The 26,159-nt window shown below is 37.0% G+C and overlaps 1 protein-coding gene across 3 annotated transcripts in view; it reads right to left on the bottom strand.

Annotated features, from left to right (window-relative positions):
• RABGAP1L (RAB GTPase activating protein 1 like) overlaps positions 1-26,159 on the bottom strand; it is a 657,995-nt gene that overhangs the window by 505,960 nt on the left and 125,876 nt on the right. For all 3 annotated transcript variants that reach the window (NM_001444343.1, XM_084974329.1, XM_013989628.3), the window contains 2 exon segments: positions 18,049-18,215; positions 21,812-21,914. In NM_001444343.1, the coding sequence (NP_001431272.1) occupies positions 18,049-18,215; positions 21,812-21,914 (270 nt within the window).

Here is a 26,159-nt window from a genome sequence, read left to right as displayed (position 1 = left end):
AAAACCTGAGCCATCACAGATTCCAGGGCAGACAGTTAAGTAAGTGATGCTGGATTCTTAGGACTGACTAGCTTGCTCTAAGGTAAAGAGATACTAGCTATATACATCAGCTAATTCATAGAAGTAGACAGTTTTCACCTTATAAATGGTTTACATTCTAAATGGCCTTTTTTTTTTAAGGAGGAAAAACTAAGGCAACTACCAGTTAACCAACCTAGCATGGCCTACAAAAGCCCTAGATAAATTGTCCTTGCCTCTCTCTCAAGCCTCATCTCACAACCAGATTTTGTTATTGTATTCCAGCCAAACTGGCCTGTTTCAGCTTCAGGAATGTTTCAATTCTTTCCCAAATTAAAGCCTTGGGTCAGCCTTTTCTCTCTGCCAATACAATTTTCCCTCCTACTCTTTGCTCACCTCCATCAATCTTGGGTCCTTACCTCTAATGTCACTTCTACAAAGAATCGAAACTCCATTCCCATGTTTTTGATTCTCATCATACCTTCTTCTTCCCCTTCACTACACTTACTACAGTGTAACTATACATTATATTTTTATATTATTATAACTATTTGTTTAATGACTATCTCATCCACACGGGAGGAAGTATCATATGGGCAAGGGTTATGTTAATTTCCAATCAGAAATAATATGGTACCTGACACTAAGTAGATACTCAGCAAATATCAGTGGAATGAGTGACTAGACTAATGCTAAGACATGAATTTTGAAGTCAAATAGACCTGGTTCTGAACTCAAATTTCATTACTAATAAGAGTATGATCTCGGACAAAATACTTACCTTTGCTGAGTCACAGTATCTGTATTAATAAAATGGAAATAAACCATCTCCAAAGTATTAAGAAGACTAAACATAATTTTGAACATATACCAAAGTGCCAGGAACAACTTTTTATTACTACTATTATTACTGTTATTATTATTATTTCAATGTTTACAATACCATAGGAGCCTCTAAAGAGCACAAAATAAGACTAATATAGACATAAACAGAGATATAATTATCTCTCACATCTACCTGTATGCCAATCCATTTAAATTATAAAAATATGGGGAGTTCCCGTCGTGGCGCAGTGGTTAACGAATCCGACTAGGAACCATGAGGTTGCGGGTTCGGTCCCTGCCCTTGCTCAGTGGGTTGACGATCCGGCGTTGCCGTGAGCTGTGGTCTAGGTTGCAGACGCGGCTCGGATCCTGCGTTGCTGTGGCTCTGGCGTAGGCCGGTGGCTATGGCTCCGATTCGACCCCTAGCCTGGGAACCTCCATATGCCGCGGGAGCGGCCCAAGAAATAGCAACAACAACAACAACAACAAAAAGACAAAAGACAAAAATAAATAAATAAATAAATAAATAATAAATAAATAAATAAATTATAAAAATATAACTGTTTTAATTATTCATTGTCTTCAAGAATTACTTCTGAACTATAAATCAAATTTCAGGTGCATTTCCAAATCATTTAGCAAATAGCAAAAGATAAAATTGTCCACTGCATTAAAAATAGAAGAAGGAAAAAGACAGCCATGAAAGGTTAACTGTTAGGTTTAAACCAACCAAATTTTTATTGTATTTCTACTATATTCAAGAAACGAAGACCTCAATCCCTTGAGCAACCACTAAAATAATTATATAAAGAATTATAAATAAAAATGAAGAGTTCCCGTCCTGGCCCAGGGGAAATGAATCAGACTAGGAACCATGAGGTTGCGGGTTCCATCCCTGGCCTTGCTCAGTAGGTTAAGGATCCGGCATTGCCATGAGCTGTGGTATAGGTTGCAGATGCGGCTATGGCTGTGGCGCAGGCCAGCAGTAACAGATCCGATTAGACCCCTAGCCTGGGAACCTCCATATGCCACGGGTGTGGCCCTAATATCCAAAAAAAAAAAAAAGAAATGTAGTGAAAATGAAATACTAACTAAATCTTCAAATAATCAAAAAAAAAATGGCAGCAAAGGTTAAACAAAGAAATGTAAAATAAGAAAACAAGCAGAAAGCAAATAACTCAAATTTAAACATATCAATAGCTATGTTAAATATAAAATATTAAAACATAACAATTTAAAGACAGAATTCTCAGATTGTATTAAAAACAAGACACCTATATTCTGTCTACAAAAAAAAAAAAAAAACTTTAAATATAGTGACATAGGCAAGCTGAGAGTAAAATGAGGTTAGAAGATACACCATGAAAACACTAATCAAAAGGAAAGCTGAAGTGACTATACTAATACAAGACGAAGTAGACTACCAAGCAAGGAAAAACATCACTAGGGATGAAAAAGGACATTGCACTATATTAAAAGGACCAGTTCAACAAGAACACATAAAAATCTTTGAAGTATATGCACCTAACGACAGGTTCTCAAATATAGGAAGCAACACTTCACAGAAATGAAAGAAGATGGACAGACCACATTTATAATTGGAGACTTCAACATTCCTCTCACAATAATGAAAAGTATACAAAAATTCAGCAAGGTTATAGAAGTGAATACCGTTACAAACATGATTTGATATTCATTCACCACTCTACCCAATAACTGCAGAATATACGTTCTTTTCAAATACACATAGAACATTCACCAAAACAAATCATTTCCTGGGCTATAACACAAACTTCAAGAAAACTGTAGAATCTGAAATAAATAATATGTTTTGGGACCATAATACAATTAAGCTGGAAATAAACAACAGAAATATGTCAGAAAAATCCCCAAATACTTGTGAATAAAATAACATACTTCTAACTAGTCCATGAATCAAAATAAAAGAGGAAGGCTCATATTAAAAAATATTTTGAACTGGTGTTCCTGTCGTGGCTCAGTGGTTAATGAACCTGACTAGGATCCATGAGGATGCAGGTTCAATCCCTGGCCTTGCTCAGTGGGTTAAGGATCTGGCATTGACATGAGCTGTGGTGTAGGTTGCAGACGAGGCTCAGATCCTGAGTTGCTGTGGCTGTGGCATAGTCCATTGGCTCAGCTCCAATTGGACCCCTAGCCTGGGAACCTCCATATGCCACAGGTACAGCCCTAAAAAGACAAAAAAAAAAGTATTGTGAACCGAACGAAAATAAAAATACAACAAATCAAAATTACTAGGATACACCCAAACAATGCATAGGGAAATTTAGAGCTATAAATGCTTATAGGTATTTCACATGAGACATACAAAAATCAATAACCTAAACCACTACCTTAAGAAACTAGGAAAAGAAATGCAAAATAATCTAAAGCACACAGAAGTGAGAAAATAAAGGTAACAGCACAAACCAATAAAACTGGGTTCAGAAGAAACTAAAAATCAATGAAACCAAAAGGTAGTTCTTAACAAATATCAATAAATTGATAAACCCCTAGCTAAATTCACAAAGCAAAAAAAGAAAGAAGATATAAATTTTTAACACTAGGAACAACAACAACAAAAAATGGATATCACTACAGACCCTGTGACATCAAAAGGATAATAAAAAAACACTGCAAACAATCCAATTCATATTAATTGGACAACTGAGAAAAAATGCACGAATGCCTTGAAAGCCACAAAATACCCATGCTTTAGAAGAAATAGATAACCTGAAAAATCCAACATCTAATAACAAATTGAATCTTTAGTTAAAATCTTTCTACAAGTGAAAACTCCAGGCCTTTATGGTTTCAATGACAAATGCTACTAAACATTTAAAGAAAAAAATAACATCAACACCTGAAGAAAAAATACCTTCAAGGAAATATGAGACTAATTCCCAACTCGCTGCATAGGGCCATCATTTCCCCAATACCAAAACTAAAGAAGATATTAAAAGAAACAGACAAAAATCCTCAATATTAATAAATCAAGTCTAGCAATATATAGAAAAAATAATATATCACAACCAGTGGAGATTAACCAGGGAATACAAAGATGGTTTCATATTAAAACCATATAAAAATAAATGTCATCACCATATTCATAAATAGGACTATATGATCATATCAAGTGGTACAGAAAAGGCATTTAAGAAAACCCAGCATTCATTTAATCGTGTTAAAAATGTTCAGTAAACTAGGAAGACAAGAGAGTTTTCTCAAATTTATGATAAATCAACAGCTAATATCATACTTAACAGTGAAAAATTTAATGCTTTCGTCCTGAGATGAAAAACAAAGCAAGGAAGTATACTGTCACCAATCTTAATACTGTATGAAAATCCTAGCTAGTGCAATAAAGCCAGGAAAAAAAAAAGAGAGAGAGAGAGAAAGAAAAAGCACACAGATTGGAAAGGAAGAAATAAAACTTTTTATTTATAAACAATATAATTCTAGATCGGGGTAAACAAACTTTTTAGGAGCTACATAGGAATTATTTTAAGCTTTGCAAGGCATCTGTGTGGGACTTCAAAGCCTCTTCAAGGAGATGGAATTTAAAGCCTCTGGCCAAGACAAGAATTACCAGATCCTTATCATTGCCCCACCCATCTCATTGTAATGCCACCTCCCCACTTTGAGGAACCTGGCCTACTCCTTCCTGCACCCTACTAGGAAAAGTACGTGGCTCACTCCTCACTTGGCCCCTATAGAGGCTTAGACGCTCCCCAACCAACTAGCAAATGTATTCTAAGACTGCTATATCCCCAACCTATCAGCAGATCAGCAAGTGTGTTGCAAGACCTCTCTTTTCCTTGGGTTATAAAAAGAGACACAACCACATGCCCGGGGTTGGTTCTCCCTGATTGTAAGTCGTCCCACTGTACTAACTGTGTTTCTCATCTCAATAAACTCTTCTTTCTCTTTGCGTTGCCATGCTGGAAAATTCTTTTTCTGACCTGTGTGCACAGACCACAACAATACGGTCTCAGTCACAGTTACTCAACTCTGCTATAGCAGTAAAATACTTCATCTGCACTTAGTTTCCTATAAAAGCATAATTTTCTCTAATACTATAATCTCATGTAGACCTAAATATTATACCTAGAAACTGACATGAAATACAGAATTTTTAATAAAAAATACTTTTCATTACCAATATTCACATATTTTCAGATAATTGAGAATCTATCCATCTGTATTTATGAAATAAATTGCCTGTTTTATGTTAGAATTAATTGCAACTTGTAAACACATGGTAGGTATTCAATAAATGTGGCTAAGTCACATTGCAAAGATTCATCACATGCAAATAAATTCTAAAATTTTTTCAAAATGGTATACTATCATCAAATTCAAAGTACAGTATCTCTCTTGATAAATCTGATACCTCTACAAATTTTCTAAAGCCATGGGTCTCAACACTGGCTATAAATAAAGAAACCAAATCTGGACTTTTAATATACATATATACACATATATACATATATATATGTGTATATATATATACACATATATATATGTTTTTTGGCTTTTAATATTTTAAACACTAAAATCAGAATCTTTAGGTTGGGGTCCAATTGTTAGGTAGACTAGGATAGGGACTTGGACCCAGGTGATTCAAAACAGGCCATTTATCATTACCAAAAATAGGAGGATTGTGATCAAACAATGAAGACACCTACAGGTACCAGAGGATGCTCTTCAGAGCACTTCCCTATAACCTTTTTCCCATACAAATAAGGCATCCTGACCCTGGAACCAGAGGATCAAAATGCACCCCCCAAACAGAGAACAAAACAACACTCGGCCCTTAAACACAGTGCAGAGGGGCTGGGACAGGAAATTAGTGGCCTAGGGCAAGAAAACAGGAGTCCCCAAAAAGGTCCATGATATAGGGATATAAGGATAGACTCAGCTGCAGCCAGGGCCAGTCCCTGCTCTCTCTGAAGACATAAATAAAACTTGCTGTACACTGCTACCTGATTTTTGATTGCTATCAAGAATGCAATCTCCGAGGCAACCAGCAGGAGTGTTACGGCTCATTAAAAGAGCCCAGGTCACCCATGCTGTACAATGAATAAAAATAGGAGTTCCCGTCGTGGCTCAGTGGTTAACAAATCTGACTAGGAACCATGAGGTTGTGGGTTTGTCCCTGGCTTTGCTCAGTGGATTAAGGATCTGGCGTTGTCGTGAGCTGTGGTATAGGTTGCAGATGCGGCTTGGATCCCATGTTGCTGTGGCTCTGGTGAAGGCCGGTGGCTACAGCTCCAATTGGACCCTTAGCCTGGGAACCTCTATATGCCGAGGGAGTGGCCCAAGAAATGGCAAAAAGACAAAAATAAATAAACAAACAAACAAATAAAATAAGAAAAGACAGCAAAAAAAAAAAAAAAAAAAAAAAGAGCCCAGGTCAGAGCTGTCACATGGAGGTGTTGGTTTGTGGGGAAATTCCCTCTGACCCAGAACCGCTCCTATACTAAGCCAAGGTCTCCTGCCTCCATCCTTACACAATGACCCCGCTAGCTCTATCCTGGTGCTGCTACAGAGCTTCACGGCCTGCACTTCCAAATCCTTGTGTGTAGGCAAGAACAGAGAGAGACCACTAAGAGGAATCTGACACAAGAATCTGGACTTTTTTAAGGGGCCACAAGTGATTCTGATGCAAAGCTAAACTGCAAGCTACTGCCTTCAAGACCCCTTCTTTTTAACAAAAATGTCTGTGTTTATGAGTTCCCATTGCAGCAGCTCAGCTGTAACAAACCCAACTAGTATCCTGACTAGATCAACCTGGGTTCAATCCTTAGCCTTGCTCAGTGAGTTAAGGATCCAGCACTGCTGTGAGCTGTGGCGTAGGTTGAAGACATGGCTTGGATCTGGCATTGCTGAGGCTATGGCTTAGGCCAGCAGCTGCAGCTTAGATTGGACCCCTAGCCTGGGAACTAACTTCCATATGCCAAAAAAAAAAAAGTTTCCTTTTTAATTATAAATCATATAACAGAATCAGATAATTCTCACTAAGCAGCAGATACATACAACCACATGGAAAAAATGTGTTTTCCAGTTTCTATTTATTTCTGTGTCTCCCATTTTTTGTTTTTAGGGAATAAGCTTCAGTTTCCCTGACCTTCCCTAAGTTCCAAAGGGCAGACTCAAACGGTTACTGATTAGGGAAGGGAGGGAATGTAAAAACAAAGGAAGAACAGTCTGGAAACAACAGCACAGCCTTGGGGCAGTGTTCAGGTTCCTCCTCAAGGAATACACACAGCAACATCTTTGAGTTTTTTGGAACTAAGGCCCCACCCAGGTAGAAGAGGTCACTTCAGGCTGAGCACCAAATTCCTGGACCACCACTCTGTTACCTCACCACCTACCAATCAGAAGACAGTCAGCACACAGTTTAGATTCTGGTCCCCTCCACAAAAGATTAACAGCAGTTGACTTCCTCTTTCTCCCTTTTAAAAAACTTTCCTGGTCGAGCAGAATCTTCGAAATTCCTTTTCGGACATGAGTCAGCCTTCTCCCCAGGTTGCTGGCCTCCTGAATAAAGCAATCTTTCCTTTCCAAGCCATGGGTACTGGCTTTTGAGCAGTAAGCAGCCAAACCTGAATTTAGTAACAAGCTTAAGAATTACTAATTTGAGCTAAAGTTAGCAATCAAAACCCAGGAGATTCATGAAAGCTCTTTCACCTCTCCCTCAACTGCCTACGTTTACATAGGAAAGAACGCCTGCATCTGGCAGAAAGCTATTACCAGAGATCTCTTATTACCTAAAAAACCTATCTGCCTAACAGGGCAAACTTTGTTTTCCAAATACCTCCTTTCTCCTTCAGTGAAAGGACTTCCTCTCCTTTGTAGCCCTAGACCCCTCCCCTTTCTTTGGCTCAGGAGGGTATATAAGCTTCAATTACTGAGGCAGAATATTAACACAGGTCATCAGTGTAGGAGCATGGGCTTTGATGCATTCTTTGATACGGCCACTGATTAACATTTGTGGCTTAAGAGCTCTAGGGAGTAATATCCCCACAGGCCTTGTTTACTGTAGGGAGTGTACCTATGCCCAGATGGACGTTAATCGAGGATCCCCTGTGACTCAGTTTACAGGAAGAAAAGGACAAGGAAACTATGAGGCTTTCCGGACATTTCCACCCCTAAGACCTTATTGGACAAGGACTAATGTAGGTAATAGAACAAGGCCAATGGGAGAAGACCACATCTTTCTGGACCCCACGTTGGTACCCACCCCCCCACCTTTAAAGGATAAAAACCCCTATAAGACAATAGAGAAAGGGGGCTCTTCTCCCCACTCCCAGCTATCCTGGGAGCTATCTGCTTTCCTTTAATAAAGACTTTGCTTGCTTGCTGCCTGTGTGTTTGCAGAGTTCATTCTTTGACTACAGTACAAGAACCCGGATTCTGGTATCATCTCTCTGGTATCATTACCAGCTGCCTTTTGCATCTTCACATCTTTACGGGGGCTCCCATATGAACATAATTAAATTTTTCTCCTGTTAATATGTCTTATATTTATTTAATTACTAGACTAGCAAAAGTACCTAGGAGGGAAGAAGGGAAATTTTTTCTACCCCTACAATAGTCTGTCTCTGCTGTAATCTCAGAAAACAACCCACATTTACCCTCAAAGGGACTTTTTCTAACCACCACTCTGTGTCCTTCTACTGCTGTGGTCCCTCCCTTCTCGAAATCCCACAACATTTTGTATGTTATTTTCATCTGGTACTTATTAGAGTCCTCCTATAAAATGGTAATTTTTATGATTCCTTATTAATAGGAGATGACACAAAGTTCCTTTGGGGATAAGGGTTGTATTTTAAATATCCTGGCCGTTCCATGACCACGGATACTATAAATTAACTTTGAACTAATTTAACTACAACAGTCATGGAATTATTTGTGCTAAAAACCTTTTACATAAATCACTGATTAAAATGTCATAGAATTTTAGAGATGAAAAGAATTCAGTAACACTATTAACCCACATTCTTAGTTTATAAGGAAACCAAGGCTTACAAAGATAAAAGGACTCCAAATAGGTTTATTTTTTTATTATCTACCGAGAACAAGCTTCATCTGACACACTTATTTCATATACAAATTTGAAACACTTTTTTCATGTTCTAAATCAAAAATAAATGATACAAACTACATATCTATACTAGAACAGATGATGCCTTCTCAATCAAATATAAATTTCACTGTCTTTTTAGGCCAGATACTCCAATAACTAAACACAACTTAATTTGTTATTATTATTAGAGTTTAAAAATCTCCATAATAAGCAGCAACATATTTTTTTCAGAAAATTTGTTCATCATGATAATCAGACATAATAATGGAAATTATTTAAATTATTTAAACCTTACTAATTGTACAACATATGCACTGAAATATGTTGTGCTGGCCTCAAAATGTTCTTAATTTCCTAAACTAACCTAATGTAAATAACGTTTCTTCAGATTATCTTTAAAGTAAATATTATATAAGTATTTCTTTCTTCATAACATTTTTCCCTATAATTACCTCAAATTGTTCTTTGTAGTTTATCACACATCCCCAAAATAAGCAAGAATTCAAGAACCACCCCTACATGTTTTCACTGCTGCTGACTCAGTTGACCCCTTGAGAATTAAACTCTGTTTTAAAACAACTTCATCAAATCAGTTAAATCTGCTCATATTTTTCTTGAAACTCTATCTTATTCATAGACGCCAAGTTATGAAATAAAAGATCACTGAGTTCACTGAAGTGAGTGCTGCATTTTCCAAGCTTCTATCTCCATATGCTTCCACTCCTTTATGCCTAATATAACTTTGCTGCTATCAATTTTTACTACATTTTGGCACCAGCACAAAGTAGAAAACATTTTCATGAAGAACACAGCTAAGAATGTTGCACATCATGACTGGGAACACTAGCAGTTACCTCTGTCCACAGAAAATAATTTCATTTCAAAATTTCAAACAAGTAGTGTTTTAAGAGTAATACCATAGTCTTAAGTGCAAGATTATCTGGACCTAAAGAAAGATATCTGACTATGAAATAAGCAAAATTCCATTATTAAATACCAATTAAGTTGCTACTTCTTCATCATACCCAAGTAGTTTTCCTGGTCACATTACTCTCCGGTTGACAAGAGTTCTGTTTTTATTAAATTTGCAAATCATTAAAGAATATAAATCTTTAGATAAGAGGATTATTTATTCCTCACTCATAGGCCACTTCACAGTGCCTTCTTAAATTCCACAAAAGAAAGACAAGGGAGAGGAATGGTGATACTTAGTGAGAGGATCCCAAGTCACTATGCTTCCTTCCCAACCTGCTTTGCTTAACAACTGGCATATTACTTAACTTTTTTTTTTTTTTTTTGTCCTTTTAGTGCTGCACCCATGGCATATGGAAGTTCCCAGGCTAAGGGTCAAATTGAAGCTATAGCCACTGGCCTACACCACAGCCACAGCAACCGAGATCTGAGCCACATCTGCGAGCTATACCACAACTCACGGCAATGTTGGATTCTTAAACCACTAAATGAGGCCAGGGATTGAACCTGCGTCCTCATGGATGCTGGTCAGATTCGTTTCTGCTGAGCCATGAAGGGAACTCCTAGATCTCCAGAACTTATTATCTCCAAGTTGCCAGTGTGTACTTACTTACTTAATTAATTAATTTTAATGTTATGGCCAAACTTGTGGCATATGGAAGTTCCCAAGCCAGAGACTGAATCCAAGGCACAGCTATGACTACAATGCAGCTTTGGCAATGCTGGATCCTTTAACTCGCTGTGCTGGGCCAGGGATTAAACCCACACCTCCATAGCAACCCAAGCCACTACAGCTAGATTCTTAACTCACTTGCCATGGCAGGAACTCCCATAATTTCTTAACTATACCAGTTCTTTCAGAAAGAAAATAGTTTACTTTTTAAAATATCTGCTATGCCATTCCTCTAAATATTGGCAACAAAATGTCTTTAGCACTTGACTCCATATTTTGATGAGGTATTCTTTCAGCAGAATCACTAGCAGAGGGTTTGATTTCCAAACCCAGGAAAAACAGAGAGATTAAGTTTTCTCAAAATTCTAATTTTACATATAAAGTAAAATGTACCTTATTACTTTGGATTTGTACCCAGTACCCTCTTTGTCCCCAGTTACAGGGGGGTGAATTATGACAACATTTTGTTTCCCATTCAACCCTCAATCAACTGCAATCTGACTTCTGCCTCTCTACTCCTCTGAAATTATCCAAGTTTTTCTTTGTCTCTGACTTACCAATCAAATCCCCAGCTAACCTCGCTACAGTACCTAATGCATCGGGAACAACTGCTGGAAACAACTTCCTCCCTTGCCTTTCCTGGTCTCAAGCTCTTGTGAGCATCCTACATTCACTTGGTTTAATCCTCTTCTACCAATCTTTTATTTTTTTTTATTTTTTTATTTTTTGTCTTTTTGTCTTTTGTTGTTGTTGTTGTTGCTATTTCTTGGGCCACTCCCTCGGCATATGGAGGTTCCCAGGCTAGGGGTTGAATCGGAGCTGTAGCCACCGGCCTACACCAGAGCCACAGCAACGCAGGATCCGAGCCACATCTGCAACCTACACCACAGCTCACGGCAACGCCGGATCGTTAACCCACTGAGCAAGGGCAGGGACCGAACCCGCAACCTCATGGTTCCTAGTCGGATTCGTTAACCACTGCGCCACGACGGGAACTCCCCTCTTCTACCAATCTTTTAAATGTCTCCTCATTCAACACTTGGCCTCAGGGTAATTTTACCTATTCCTATTCACAATCTCAAGCATTAACCACTTTTGGAATCTTTATTTCCCAAGCCTAGGATACAAATATCCAATTGCTACTAAACTTAAAAGTCCCAAAGAAATGTGAAATTTAGCATATCTAAAACTCTGCCAACTTTCCTCATTAGCCTTCAACATTCCTTCTTGAAAGTATATCTCAATCAAAAGGACCAACAACCACCCAATCACCTGGAAGTAATCCTGGACTCCTACTTTTTCCTCAAACTCACATCAAATCCAATACCAAATCTTGATTTGAACTCCCCTATTGCCTCTCAAATTCATCTTTTCTATTATCCTCACTGCCACTGCCTTCTCTCAGGCCATCATCATTCCTTATCTTCGCCACAATAGCCTTCTTACTTCATATTTACTGCCTCCAGTATCCATATCCTTTTCACTGCTGTCAGAGTGACCTTTTTCATTATAAATATAGTGTTATTCATAGCTGAAAATGCTCCCAACCTTAGGATAAAGTACAGAGCTTGGTAACGACCTACTTATTCAGAATAATTACCCACCATGCCCACTGATGCTTCAGCAATACCTGATTTTCTACAGATATTGAACATACCATGTTGCATCAGAGCTTTATGAAGTGACTCAACTATTGTCTCTGACAGAAATGCCCTTCTCTGCCCTACCACACTTCAAAATCCTGAACTTTCTACCAGAGATAGTTATTCGTTTATTGGCTAATTTATTTATTAATTTATTTTATGCTTAAGATATAAAGGATTCTGCCCACAAAAGAACACAGACAAGAATAGAAAACAATTATTAATTAACATTAATGATAACATTAATAATAACTATCTGCTAACTCCAGGTAGTTAGTATCATAATTGAATTAAAGGACATCCAATCACTATCAAGTTGGAGAATTAATTGGTATTGGAAAAATACCCACCCATTTGGTGGAAAAGTGAAGTGGTGTGAACAGTAGTGAAGGAAACAGAGTTTTCTTTTAACAACTCTGAGGTGATATAATTAAAATCCCCATTTCAGAGATGAGGGATATCTTGCCTAAGATTAAACATCTAGGAAATGGTAAGTTGGTTTATACAATTCCAAGAATGTGACTTCCATCCAGTGTGGTTAAGTGTGATTTATAAGTATCACTTCTGCTCTCTGCATATACATCTACTGTTGCATGTATCACCCGATAGTATAATCTTTTTATCACTACATTCTTCACTCTTTAAAGACACAGAACATATATTATTCACTCACACATCCCCAACACCTAGCACAGTACCTATCATGCTGTAGGAATTCAATTAAATTTTTTTCTTTCCTTTTTTAAAAAGGCTGCACTGCAGCAAATGGAAGTTTCCAGGTGAGGGGTCGAATCAGAGCTACAGCTGAAGCCTACACCACATCTCAACAACGCCAGATCTGAGCTGTATCTGTGACCTATACCACAGTTTGTGGCAATGGCTAGATCCTTAACCGACTGAAAGAGGCCAGACATCAAACCTGCATCCTCATGGACACTATGTCAGGTTCTTAAACTGTTGAGCCACAACGGGAACTCCAATAAATGTTTAAAAAACTAAACGAAGCACTGAAAATCATTCGGAAAATGAATAGCGGCATCTCAGCAAATTAATCTCACTTGTTACAATACAGGCCTTTGGCCTCTCTCCTCAATTTAGTAACACTTCATATCAAACAAGAATGCCCTCTTGATTTCTTAATCTTGACCCTTAATAAATCCTAGCCTAAGGAAAGAGCCATATTAAACTCATTAACAATGAAGACAATATGTCTGGTAAAAGGTATTAAGGTCTATTTCCTAGTGACACCGGCATTTTAACAAGCAGTAAAGCTTTAAGGCAGCAGAATCAGCATCTAATGGTAAAATATCATATGTTCATTAGTATTAGAAAGGCTTTTGGAGCAGGAATCCTTTGGGCGAGCAATTTTCAAATGACTCCATATAAGTAGAGCACCATCATATATCACTATATTCCAGAAGCTAAGAGCCTGTTTTCTTTTTTTTCTTTTTTTTTCTTTTTTTTTTTTTTTTGTCTTTTTGCCATTTCTTGGGCTGCTCCCACAGCATATGGAGGTTCCCAGGCTAGGGGTCGAATCGGAGCTGTAGCCGCCGTCCTACGCCAGAGCCACAGCAACGCAGGATCTGAGCCGCGTCTGCAACCTACACCACAGCTCACAGCAACGCCAGATCCTTAACCCACTGAGCAAGGCCAGGGATCGAACCTGCAACCTCATGGTTCCTAGTCAGATTCGTTAACCACTGAGCCACGACGGGAACTCAAGAGCCTGTTTTCTTAGAGGAGTAACCAGTAGATGTACTATCAATGTTTCAAATGTAACAAATCCTTAGATTTTCTTTATAAACTCTTCCCATGCTGTATATCTAATGTAATTAGTGATGTCAACAGAGATGATGTGAAGAAAAACAAGCTGAAGTGAAATACAGCGAAAATGACCAGTACTCATGTGGAAAATTTTTCAGGAAAAAAATATTAATTTTAGTGTTACAGCTAGCATATTTTCACTTTCTCATAAACAATTATGCTTATGTACAAGTTGGAGAGCCAAACTACTTAGGTTTAATTCCTGTTACCTAATAACTACCTTCCTGTGCCTAACTACCTATCTGAAAAATGGAGATGATAATGGTACCTACACTTCAACTGAGTTGTTCTGAGAATGTCCATTCTTTTTAAATAATGGCTGTTATCATTACTGCTGCTCATAGTAATAGTTACAGAAGTTCATATTATTCTTCCAACAAGAATGGAGAGATCTCCTTGAAAATACAGAATACTGAGTACAAACCACAGAAAAACCTTATCACAGAATTTAACATATTGACATTTATAGAAAATTCCACTCAGCAAAGGCAGATACACATTCTTTATAAGTACTCTTGGAACATTCACCAAAACAGACCATATAATTGGGTCATAAAGTAAGTCTCAAAAACTTAAAAGGATTCAAATCATATAGAATATGTTCTCTGATCAAAATGAAACAAAACTGTCAGTATCAGAAAGATATCTAGAAAATTCACACATACTTAGAAATGAAACAATACACTTCTAAACAACCCATATGTCACAAAAGAAATAACAGACAAAATTAGAAAATTGAATGAGCCCACAAAATATCAAGTTTTAATGGGTACAGTTAAAGCAGTGGTTAGAAGGAAAGTTGTAACCTTAAAAATAAAAAAGATAATATCTTAAAAAGATATCACGGAAAAAATTTTTTTTAAAAACATCAGTGACCTACTTCACATAAAGAAACTAGAAAAAATGAGTTAAATCCAAAGCAGAAAAAAATGAAAGGAAATAAAAAGGAAAACAAAAGGAATGAGAAGATAAAACATAACAGCAACAAAGAAATCAATGAACCCCAAATCTGGTTGTTTTTTTTTTGGTTGTTTGTTTTTTTGCTATTTCTTTGGGCCGCTCCCACAGCACATGGAGGTTCCCGGGCTAGGGGTCGAATCGGAGCTGTAGCCACCGGCCTACGCCAGAGCCACAGCAATGCCAGATCCGAGCCACAGCTCACGGCAACGGCAGATCTTTAACCCACTGAGCAAGGGCAGGGATCGAACCCGCCACCTCATGGTTCCTAGTCGGATTCGTTAACCACTACGCCACGACGGGAACTCCTGGTTGTTTTTTTGTCTTGTTTTTTGTTTTTTGTCTTTTTGCCATTTCTTGGGCCACTCATGCAGCACATGGAGGTTCCCAGGCTAGGGGTTGAATCAGAGCTGCAGCCGCCAGCCTACGCCAGAACCACGAAATCTGGTTCTTTGAAGGAGAATAAAATCAATAAACTTAATAAACCTAGGCTAATAAAAAAGACAAGGGAGAATATTTAAGTTAACAAAATCAGAAATGAAAACAGATCGGGAGTTTCCGTTGCAACTCAGTGGTAATGAACCCAACTAGTATCCATGAGGATGGGGGTTCCATCCCTGGGCCCACTCAAGGGGTTAAGGATACGATATTGCTTTGAGTTGCAGTATAGGTCACAGATGCAGCTCAGATCTGGTGCTGCTGTAGCTGTGCTCTAGGCTGGCAGTTGCAGCTCCAATTTGACCCCTAAATTGGAAACTTTCACATTCTGCGCATGTGGCCCTAAAAAGAAAGAAATAAAAACAGATCCGAAAGACATTAAAAAGAAAAAGGCAATATTTTAAGCCATAAATTGAACATCCTTGATTAAACTGAAGACTCCTTGAAAAACACAAATCATCAAAGATGATTCAAGAATAAAAATAATAAACTTTAATATAACACCTACTAAAGAAATTGAATTATACCACTAAAATTAGAAACATTGCCTTATTTGATATTTATTTAATCAGTCTCACATTTAGTGGAGTTGAATACTACAAGTGTATCTAATTTAATCTTTTTAATTCACATGAAATGGCCTCACACAGTACTTTTAATGTTTTATTAAGAAATTAGATGAGTTCCCGTCGTGGCTCAGTGGTTAACGAATCCGACTAGGAACCATGAGGTTGCGGGTTCGATCCCTGGCCTTGCTCAGTGGGTTAAGGATCCGGTGCTGCCGTGAGCTGTGGTACAGGTCGCAGACACGGCTCGGATCCCGCATTGCTGTGGCTCTGGCATAGGCCAGTAGCTACAGCTCTGATTAGACCCCTAGCCTGGGAATCTCCATATGCCGCAAGAGCGGCCCAAGAAATGGCAAAAAGACTAAAAAAAAAAAAAAAAAAAAGTAAGAAAGAAAAAGAAATTAGTATACTTATCTCATGAAATTAAAATAAACTAGATTACTTATCTCATGGTACTTAGCATTCAGTCACTCAACATCAGCAGTTTTAAAATATGAAAGTAACATTTAATAATAAAAATCCAGTCATATGTATATTATTAAATTTATAGAGATGTGTAAATTATAGTATTCATGTTTATCTTGAGTACGCTTGAGTAAGCTAACTTTTTATCGTCTCGAGGAAAAATTCATGGCATAATAATTTATTAAGTGTCACTAGAATGATAACAACCACTTTGTATACTGCTCCTTTATTCACTTTTGTGCAACTGTGAATAATCTTTTGGCTCAAAATGACAAATGAATTATTTGATAGATGCTAACAATTAAGCTACCAAAAAAAGAAAAGAAAGAGGGGAGAAAAATATCTCATAATAAAATACAAAAAGATGCTTGGAAGACTTAATTTTAAATACTGTTTATATAATCTTCATCAAAATATGCTACAAAAACTAAAGAAAACAGTCTACACAGTAGTAAAAGCTATGTCAAACCACAGCTCCAACAATTTTATGAAAGATAAAAATCACAACAATTTCAAACCATCTAGTATATAAAGCCTAATGAGCACTGACAAGTTTTTTAAATATGAAAATGGTTCAGAGGCTTCTGTATTTGTTCGCCACACTGATGCTTGCTTATAGCATATTACATTCCACATACTGCAGTATTTGAAGCAATAAGCATTTTTAAACTTGGGAGAGAGGATATAAAGAATTTCCAATATTCAAATAGTATATTTTACTCTGATTTCATAAAAGAGACACTATTAGAATTCAAATTATTTTTCACTGTTACCTTCTTCCTTCATTATAAAACAAAAAATATGTTTACCTAACATTGCCTATTTTAAGGATGTCAGAGAAAGCCTAATTTTATTTATTTAATATAAAAATAATTGCATAACCTTATTAACAATACATTGATATACTAACATATGTAGAAAAATGATAACAACTAGGTATTATTTGGACTTTATTATAACTTTTTAAAAATACAGTATTTCTGTGCCCTTTCCTTTTGGTTTATATGATTGAAAAGTTGTTTTAGATATAGATTCATTATTTCTACTAAGTATGTTGATACTTTACAGGTACACATTTCAGGTCTCTTTAAAAAAATGTCAACATAATTATTACAGTTGTTTTTTGTTTTTGTTTTTGTTTTTTGTCATTTTAGGGCCACACCCAACCATATGGAGGTTCCCAGGCTAGGAGTCGAATCAGAGCTGTAGCCGCTGGCCTACACCACAGCTGTAACAACACTAGATCCGAGCTGCATCTGCAACCTACACCACAGCTCACGGCAACACGGATCCCTAACCCCCTGAGCAAGGCCAGGGATCAAACCCGCATTCTCATGGCTGCTAGTTGGGTTCATTAACCACCAAGCCACAACAAGAACTCCTACATTTTTTTTTTAACTTACATTACCTCCATATGGATTTTCAAATACTCTATTGGTTGACACTAAATATCATTTGATTATTTGAGGAATTCTTTTGCCTTTTATTGCTACTTAAGGAATTATGTGGGCATTAAAGAAAAAATATGTTATATGAAAAGAACAAAAAAGGTCCTACCTGTTTCAACCTCATGAAAAAAGTCTCCGTGAAAGTCTTCCTGCTGAAATACCAAAATCGCTCGTTTGCAGGGTACACACGCACAACTGTCTCCAGGAGAAAGCGGACAGGCTCCACCACCTCTGTGACGACCATATCCACGGCTACAGTCATGTACACTCTTTTATCTGTAGTAGAAATTTTGTGTTTTATGCTGGCTTCATTACTACTTGATTAATTAAGAAAACAAAGTTAAAGAGCTGAAGTTCTTTACAATCATATTACCCTCCATGTTTAATTTTAAATGTTTTACTGTCACTTTGATTAAATAAGTACCCAAGTATCCCAAGTACATTTCTCAACATTCCCAGTCCCATCTTAATCAAATGTCCGAATCTCCTCTGTCAACTTTAATTTTTCCTCCCCAAAATCAGATACTTAATATAAAAAATAAATAAAATCAAAATTTTAGAATGTCTTTTAAAAATCCATCTTATTGAAGTATTGCTGATTTACAATGTTGTGTTAATTTCTACTGTATAGAAAGGTGACAGAATGTCTTTTACACTATCTTCCAGATTTCCCCAAAAGGAACTCTGGAAAATGACAAACTCATCTTACAAAAAGAGATACTAAAAATTTTTAGGTTTGTTTGATGAATTGTATGGAAAGGACTGTCAAATCAGAAGAAATGCTCAACCTTAACTATGTAAAATTTGTTTGAGAAAATGTTATTAAAGCAACTATTTCAATACTGTATGCTTTAAGAGAAGTCCCTGGAGATTTGTCAGTATTTTCATTGTCTCTAATAGATATACATTAACCCTCAGGAAAATAACTGACCAAAACACTAATGAAACAGCTTTGTACAATTTACAATTTACATGTGTATACTGTATATTATACATAGATGATATATAAGAGATTGTGTGTGTCCATATATATATATACGTAATATATATATATGAATCCTATCAAGTGCTTTTAGACAACGGTATACCGTTATCAGTCAAAATTCCTGTTACTATTTAAAATGTTTACTTGGTCATAGCCTTCCTTTAATTTGAGTCTAGAATCTTCTAGGCCAGTATCTATTGGTTTTCTTTAGTTTCTCTATGATAGGTTAAAATAGATTTCATTTATATTTTATTTACCCTGCTTGAACTTCATTGGGTTTTTTTGGGTTTTGTTCTCTTATTTTTTTGAGGGCCACACCCTCAGCATATGGAAGTTCCCCAGGCTAGGGGTCAAATTGGAGCTGTAGTTGCCAGCCTATGCCACAGCCACAGCAACTCCAGATCCAAGCCTATACTACCACCTAGCAATGCCAGATCCTTAATCCACTGAGTGAGGCCAGGGATAGAACCCACATCCATGGATACTAGTCAGGTTCTTAACTGCTGAGCCAAGAAGGGAACTAACTCCTCATTGGGGTTTTTGAAACTATGATTTATTCCATATCATTTTGTTATTTCTTCATTTTTTAAAAAAATATTTTTAAAATTTATTTTGTCTACCATTTTTAGTTCTCAGGTTCAAATAACCAAGTCTACCATTAGAAGAAATTTTCAATAGTGTCTTTTTAATCATTACACATAGATACTAATAATCTACACTTCTAATATCATCAAATTCAACAAAAATGCCAACTCAAGAGAAACTAGGATTCAACACTGTAGTTGACCTAAAGGACCTTAAAGTCTCAGGGGAGTAATGTAGAGGAGTAAGAGAGAATAACACCAAACACAAATAGACAACTTGATGAAGTGAACAGATCCAAGACATTTCATCTCCCAAGGCTTCAACTTCCATAGTTTTTCACTAATGAAACCTCTGAGTAATTTATAATTTCAAAGACATCATTTTAAATTTTTAAAAATTAGGTCAACATTCTTGTATGGCATAGGAAATGATTTTAAATATTATTGTAATATAGTATTATGTAGTTTCTTCTAATTGAACAAATAAATCTTTAAATGCATTATTTTTAATTAAGACCAAATAGGTATTAAAATACAAAATGAAACTGAACTATGTGCTACATTAAAAATATGTGCTTTGGGAGTTCCCGTCGTGGCACAGTGGTTAACTAATCTGACTAGGAACCATGAGGTTGCGGGTTCGATCCCTGGCCTTGCTCAGTGGGTTAACGATCCGGCGTTGCCGTGAGCTGTGGTGTAGGTTGCAGACACGGCTCGGATCCCGCGTTGCTGTGGCTCTGGCATAGGCTGGTGGCTACACCTCCGATTCGACCCCTAGCCTGGGAACCTCCATATGCCGTGGGAGCGGCCCAAGAAATAGCAACAACAACAACAACAAAAAAGAGAGACAAAAGACAAAAAAAAAAAAAATATGTGCTTTGGATAAAAACTGCTTTTGTAAGATATTATTTGAAATGTCTATGTTTTATTCCTCAAAATTATCAACTGGTTTATTTTTTCCATTTTTATGTTGATTTTCTGAATGATTATAAAGAAGTTTACAGACTGGTATTCACAAGCCTGTATCCAGAAATAACAAACTGCAAGTGCAAAAATTATTTATTCCTAATATGTGAAAAGCTAAATTTTACATAGTCATGATTATTTTTCTCTTTTTAGCTCTCATTTTGAAAGAGCTTGATATGTGATCAAATGCATGCAATTTATAGGACTGGCAAATACTCTTGCTAAGGAAATTCAAGAATAATTATCACTTAATGTTCTTCATTAATGTACTAAATTTCCATATCAGTCTTCACTAAGGCTCCTGTCTTTAACCAAAAGTCTACTGTGGGTATAAACTAAATAATATAAAACTAAAGATCAAAAAAGCTGGAGTTCCCATCATGGCTCAGCAGTTATCATGCTCCTCTGACTAGCATCCATGAGGACACAGGTTCAATCCCTGGCCTCGCTCAGTGGGTTAAGGATCCGGCATTGCCTTGAGCTGTGGTATAGGTCGCAGATGAGGCTTGGAATCTGTGTTGCTGTGCCTGTGGCATAGGCCAGTAGCTACAGCTCCAATTCAACCCCTAGCCTGGGAACATCCATGTGCCTCGGGTGTAGCCCTAAAGAGCATTAAAAAAGATCAAACAAGCTGATCCATTATTTTCTCAATATAAATTATTGGTTTAATCACAGCAAAACATTTAGTATAAGATTACAACTCATGAGATAAAACTGAATTTTAGTTTAAAGGCAGACAATGGAGGAAGGGAAAAACACATGGACAATTAACAGATATCTGGATAAAGTGAAAATAAAAATAAATACAATGGGGAAAAATGACAAATATGACTATTTACCATTTATAAATTCTGTTTAACACCACACATATTAGACAAAATGAAAAGGTAAACAACTTGGAAAAAAATATTTGCCACAAATGAAATCCTAAATATACATTACTAAGTTCCCAAAGGTCAAAAGACTGGAGTGAATAATTAGCAAATGAAAAAATATAAGTAATCCATAATATAAAGAAAAAAGTTAAGCTACTTATAAAATATAAACAAAAATTCTTGCTTTCATCATTTCTTTTGTATTCTTACATCATTTCTTTACCTGTAATGACATATGAAACACAAAGCCCAAATACTTTCTACAAGGTGTGATAAAATTAATTCACATATCTTTGAGGAGGCTTCTTCTCAATGGAGATTTTCTCCATAGAGGCATAAAATATGAAAAAATAGGAAGACTCCATTTAAAATGAGCAGCAGGTTTTTTTTAAGCAGGGCAAAACAAGTGTCCATAATGGAAATTTTAAAGCAAATAATAAGTAATCTTTTAAGAAAATTCACCTTTTGGGGTTTCTTCATTAAGTGCCAGAAATATTGGTGCATTGGGATTCCACATGCCAGTGATAACATAAGCTCTCCCATCATAGCTCTTTCCCATGGATTCCTATAAAAGTTCAAACAAGAATCACTAAGAATATATACAACCAAAAAAAAAAAAAATCATCATTTTAAATTATAAGCAGATCTTACTTTAAGGAATTCAACTTATAAAATTTGGTTTTATAATCAAACAGGATTTTGATTTTCTTTGTAAATTTTTTCACTCTATAGAAGCATTTCTTTAAATATTAAATTCTCCCTATAGCTTTCTGCAAAGTTTCTATTTAGAGACATGTACTCATGGATAAAAGGAGGTATATACCCTTATAGGCTGATTCAAAAGATATAATATTGGTATGAAGTGATATTTAACTTTATCTTAGGCTGGTTGTCAAAATCTCACATACCTACACATACAAAGATATATGCGGTTTCTATTAAAAACTATAGAAGAGATCTCACTGAAGAAAGTTCAACTGAATCAACAGCTAATCATAGGAAAATAAGAATTTTTCATTAAAAGAAAGAGTAATTTTTAATATACTCTAATTAATATATTAATTTACTTTGTCACAATTAATACCTTTAAAGTTAATACTTTTCTACTGTGTATATGCCAGATACATGTACATTTTCTTACAATCACAAATTATTATCAGGAAACTAACACTAGTTTATAATCAACACTAGTTTATATCTCCCTCTATCCTTCCCTTCTCTCCTTCCTCTTCATTTCCTCCCCACTTTAAGACTTTTATCAAGTTACCTCTTGACTCTCACTAAAGGAGGCAGTAACTCCTATACTGAAAGCAAGGCCACATACAGTTGTGTATATGTATGTGGAGGAGGGGTGAGGAAGAGTTTAGAGGCTGTCCCCTGGGAGAACAGCGCACAGCATACAAATATGCGCATATGCAAAAGAGTATTATCTACAGTACGTCCCATTTTCTGTACCAATTTCCTCATATTATGAAGAGAGAGTGCCAATGGGTCAGACTGAAAAAGAAAAGCTTTTTTCAGTATTATCCCCACAGATGGGTCTTTGAACCCCTATGAAATTATTTCAGTCATTTGAATGTACTACGTACATTTTTCTAGTGTACTGTGATATTTTGCTAATCAGATTGCATAACTTAAGGGCAAGGACCCTGAACTCCAGAGGTAAAATACACTCAAAGCCATGCAAAAGAAACCCATTTAGCACTTCCAACACACTTAAATATTCATATTAATTCTCTTCCTTGCTCTCACACTTTCCCCTTCCCTCCCTCCCATGTGCCCATCCTCCCTACTCTCTAACTAGATCCTCACTCAGAACAAGAATGAACACCTGACTGCCCCCGCCCCCAACAAAATCCAATTCTGGTCAAGAACTTGTGCTGTGCTTGAGTCCAAAGAGAAGAGATTAAAAAAAAAAAAGATGGCGGGGGGAGTTCCTATTGGGGTTCAGTGAGTTAAGAACCCGACTAGTACTCATGAGGATGTGGGGTGATCCCTGGCCTTGCTCATTGGGTTAAGGATCAGGCATTGCTGTGAGCGGTGGTGTAGGTCACAGACTTGGATTGGATCTGGAATTGCTGTGGCTGTGGGGTAGGCCTAGTCTGGGAACCTCCTATGCCACGAATGTGGCTCTAAAAAAAGACCAAAAAAAAACTCAAAAACAAAAAAAAACAACAAAAAAAAACCCTCTATTGTCCTTAAGGTGCTCTAAGTGAATCTTTGTTTTTTATAACCAGAATAGCCTAACCAAATAACGTATATTTTTATTTCTCTAGTCCTCACAACACATGACCACAATATCTTATACATCAAAGGCCCACAAAGATTTCTCCTCATCAACATATTTTTGTTATTGAACTGGACATTTCTACTACATAGCCTGGCTTGCTCGCATCCCCTTATGAGATACTTTCATAATCTTTACTTCAGATTTCTTTCCTGATTCCTCCGGCTGCCCGCTCTCCCCCGCCCCCACCGCCCTCATCTCCCTCAACAAGGCTGACAAGATCAGGGTCAGCAGGTAAAGGACATCTGGACAACAAAGGCCTCTCTCTGCCCAAACTCAGCCAGGCTGGAAACACCAGATGCCCTCTCCTTAAGAAAATGAACTAGGGGAGTTTCCACTGTAGCACAGTGGGTTAAGGATCCAGCATTGTCTCTGCAGCAGCTTGGGTTGTTGCTGAGGTGCGGGTTAAATCCCCAGCCCAGCACAGTGGGTTCAGGATTCAGCATTGCTGCAGCTGTGATATAGGTCACAGCTGTGGCTTGGATTCGATCTCTGGCCCTGGAACTGCCATACACCATGCATGTGGCCAGAAAAAAGAAAGAAAAGAGAAGAGAAGAGAAAAGAAAACTAGGAGACATAAAGAGAATATGGCACTTTGCAATGAGAGCACAGGCTGAAGAATCACACACTAAGCCATGAACAAACTATTGTTAAGTTATGAGTAAGCTGAAGCTATGAGGTCCAGTAGGCAGACAGCAGGGTAAAGGTGGTATTAAAGGAGGAGACAACACACAAAAAAGTAAGAATTGTAAGTTCATGCTAATCCATCCACTCCTTAAGCCTACTACAAGTCGGGCTCTGTACCTATGCCTGCGGGTATGCAGCAAGGAAAACAAAACAAAATGGTCCTGACTTTATGGAGCTGACAGGCTGATGTTTTCCAAACAACAGTTTGTGACCCATTTGTAGATCATAAAATCAATTTAGTGGATTATAATCAGACTTTTTAATCAGATAGAAGGAAAAAATAATAGAGTTCATCACACATATAAGGGTTAAGAACTGCTCCATAAAAATTTTACTTCAGCCTTTTTATACATACACACGTACTAGATTACGATGCAAGTTTTATTTCCTTTAAGTCCAGCTCCTAGCCTAATGTTAATAAATGGTTAATTGTAAAGATCCACAAACTTCCTGAGGCACCTCTAGGACATCAATTTTAAGCCATGTTCCAATTCCATGAAACCTGGTTCTGCTGAGTTTTCAGTTATTTTTGGTACCTTTCTGTTAGGTTTTGCCTAGCAATCAACAGCTGTGAATAAAAAATTCTCACTTCCAGAGCTCCCTCGTGGGGCAGTGGATTAAGGATACAGCATTGTTTGCTGCAGTGGCTCAGGCTGCTGCTGTGGTGCAGGTTCGATCCCTGGCCCAGTAACTTCCACATGCTTCAGTTGCAGCCAAAAAAAAAAAAGACTCACAAGTATGTACTAAAAAAAAGAATCCTCATTTCCTTATTCCTACAGTACAAGTATTTTTCACCAAAACTATTCTTGCGACTGGAAGAAAACTGAGAATCCAGTATGTATACCAAGAACAACAACAACAACAAATAATTTTATTTATGTGTGGTTTTTTTTGTTTTTTGGTTGTTTTTTTTTTTTTTTTTTTTTTTTTGTCTTTTTGCTATTTCTTTGGGCCGCTCCCGCGGCATATGGAGGTTCCCAGGCTAGGGTTGAATCGGAGCTGGAGCCACCAGCCTACACCAGAGCCACAGCAACGCAGGATCCGAGCCACGTCTGTGACCTACACCACAGCTCACGGCAACGCCAGATCGTTAACCCACTGAGCAAGGCCAGGGATCGAACCCACAACCTCATGGTTCCTAGTCGGATTCGTTAACCACTGCGCCACGACGGGAACTCCTATGTGTGATTTTGTTTATATACTCTATATAATACATATGTAAGTAATCTATTTGACTAAAAATTTTTTCATTTATAAATATAACTTTCCTTTTCATGTAGATTGTATATTAAAACTTGTAAATTTATAGAAAAGTCTCAGTTCACTTTGGTTATTAGAAAGTATTCAGCATTCAGGGAAGAAGGTCAGCATTGCTTAAAAATTATTCAAGTCAAATTAAAGAAGTCTCACAAATCCTGAAATTAAATTAAATATAACTGTACACTTTTTTAAAGTTTGTCAGAATAAAGTGTAAGGTGAAATTTGCTTTCAAAGTGTTCACATATTTGGATATGTCATAGAAGGAGCAGAAGGGTTAATATCTTGCTCCAAAGGGCAGAATTAAGACTAATTGGGCAAAGCTGAAAGGAATATGATTTCAAGTGATCAAAAAGACATAATTTGTAATAGCCAGCACTGTCCTGTAGTCTTCATTACAAGTTCCTTTTTATTAGATGTAGTCTAACTGAAGCCCTTGATTAAGATACCATGAGGATTAATAGTATCATGTAATAAATATCACAACTACTAATAAATTGTACATACAAACATTTCCCCTTGACCAGCTCTTTGTTTCCAGGAGCTTCAGTGCTGAAGGGTCCTTTGATTTCAGTATGG

This window comes from Sus scrofa, chromosome 9 (genome assembly GCF_054392235.1).
Source record: "Sus scrofa isolate SSC_HxYL_T2T_F1_AM1 chromosome 9, Sscrofa_HxYL_maternal_Yorkshire_Landrace_v2.0, whole genome shotgun sequence".
Lineage (NCBI taxonomy): Eukaryota > Metazoa > Chordata > Mammalia > Artiodactyla > Suidae > Sus > Sus scrofa.
Note: the sequence above shows the minus strand (reverse complement) of the source record. Positions and strands in the feature narration are given on the sequence as shown.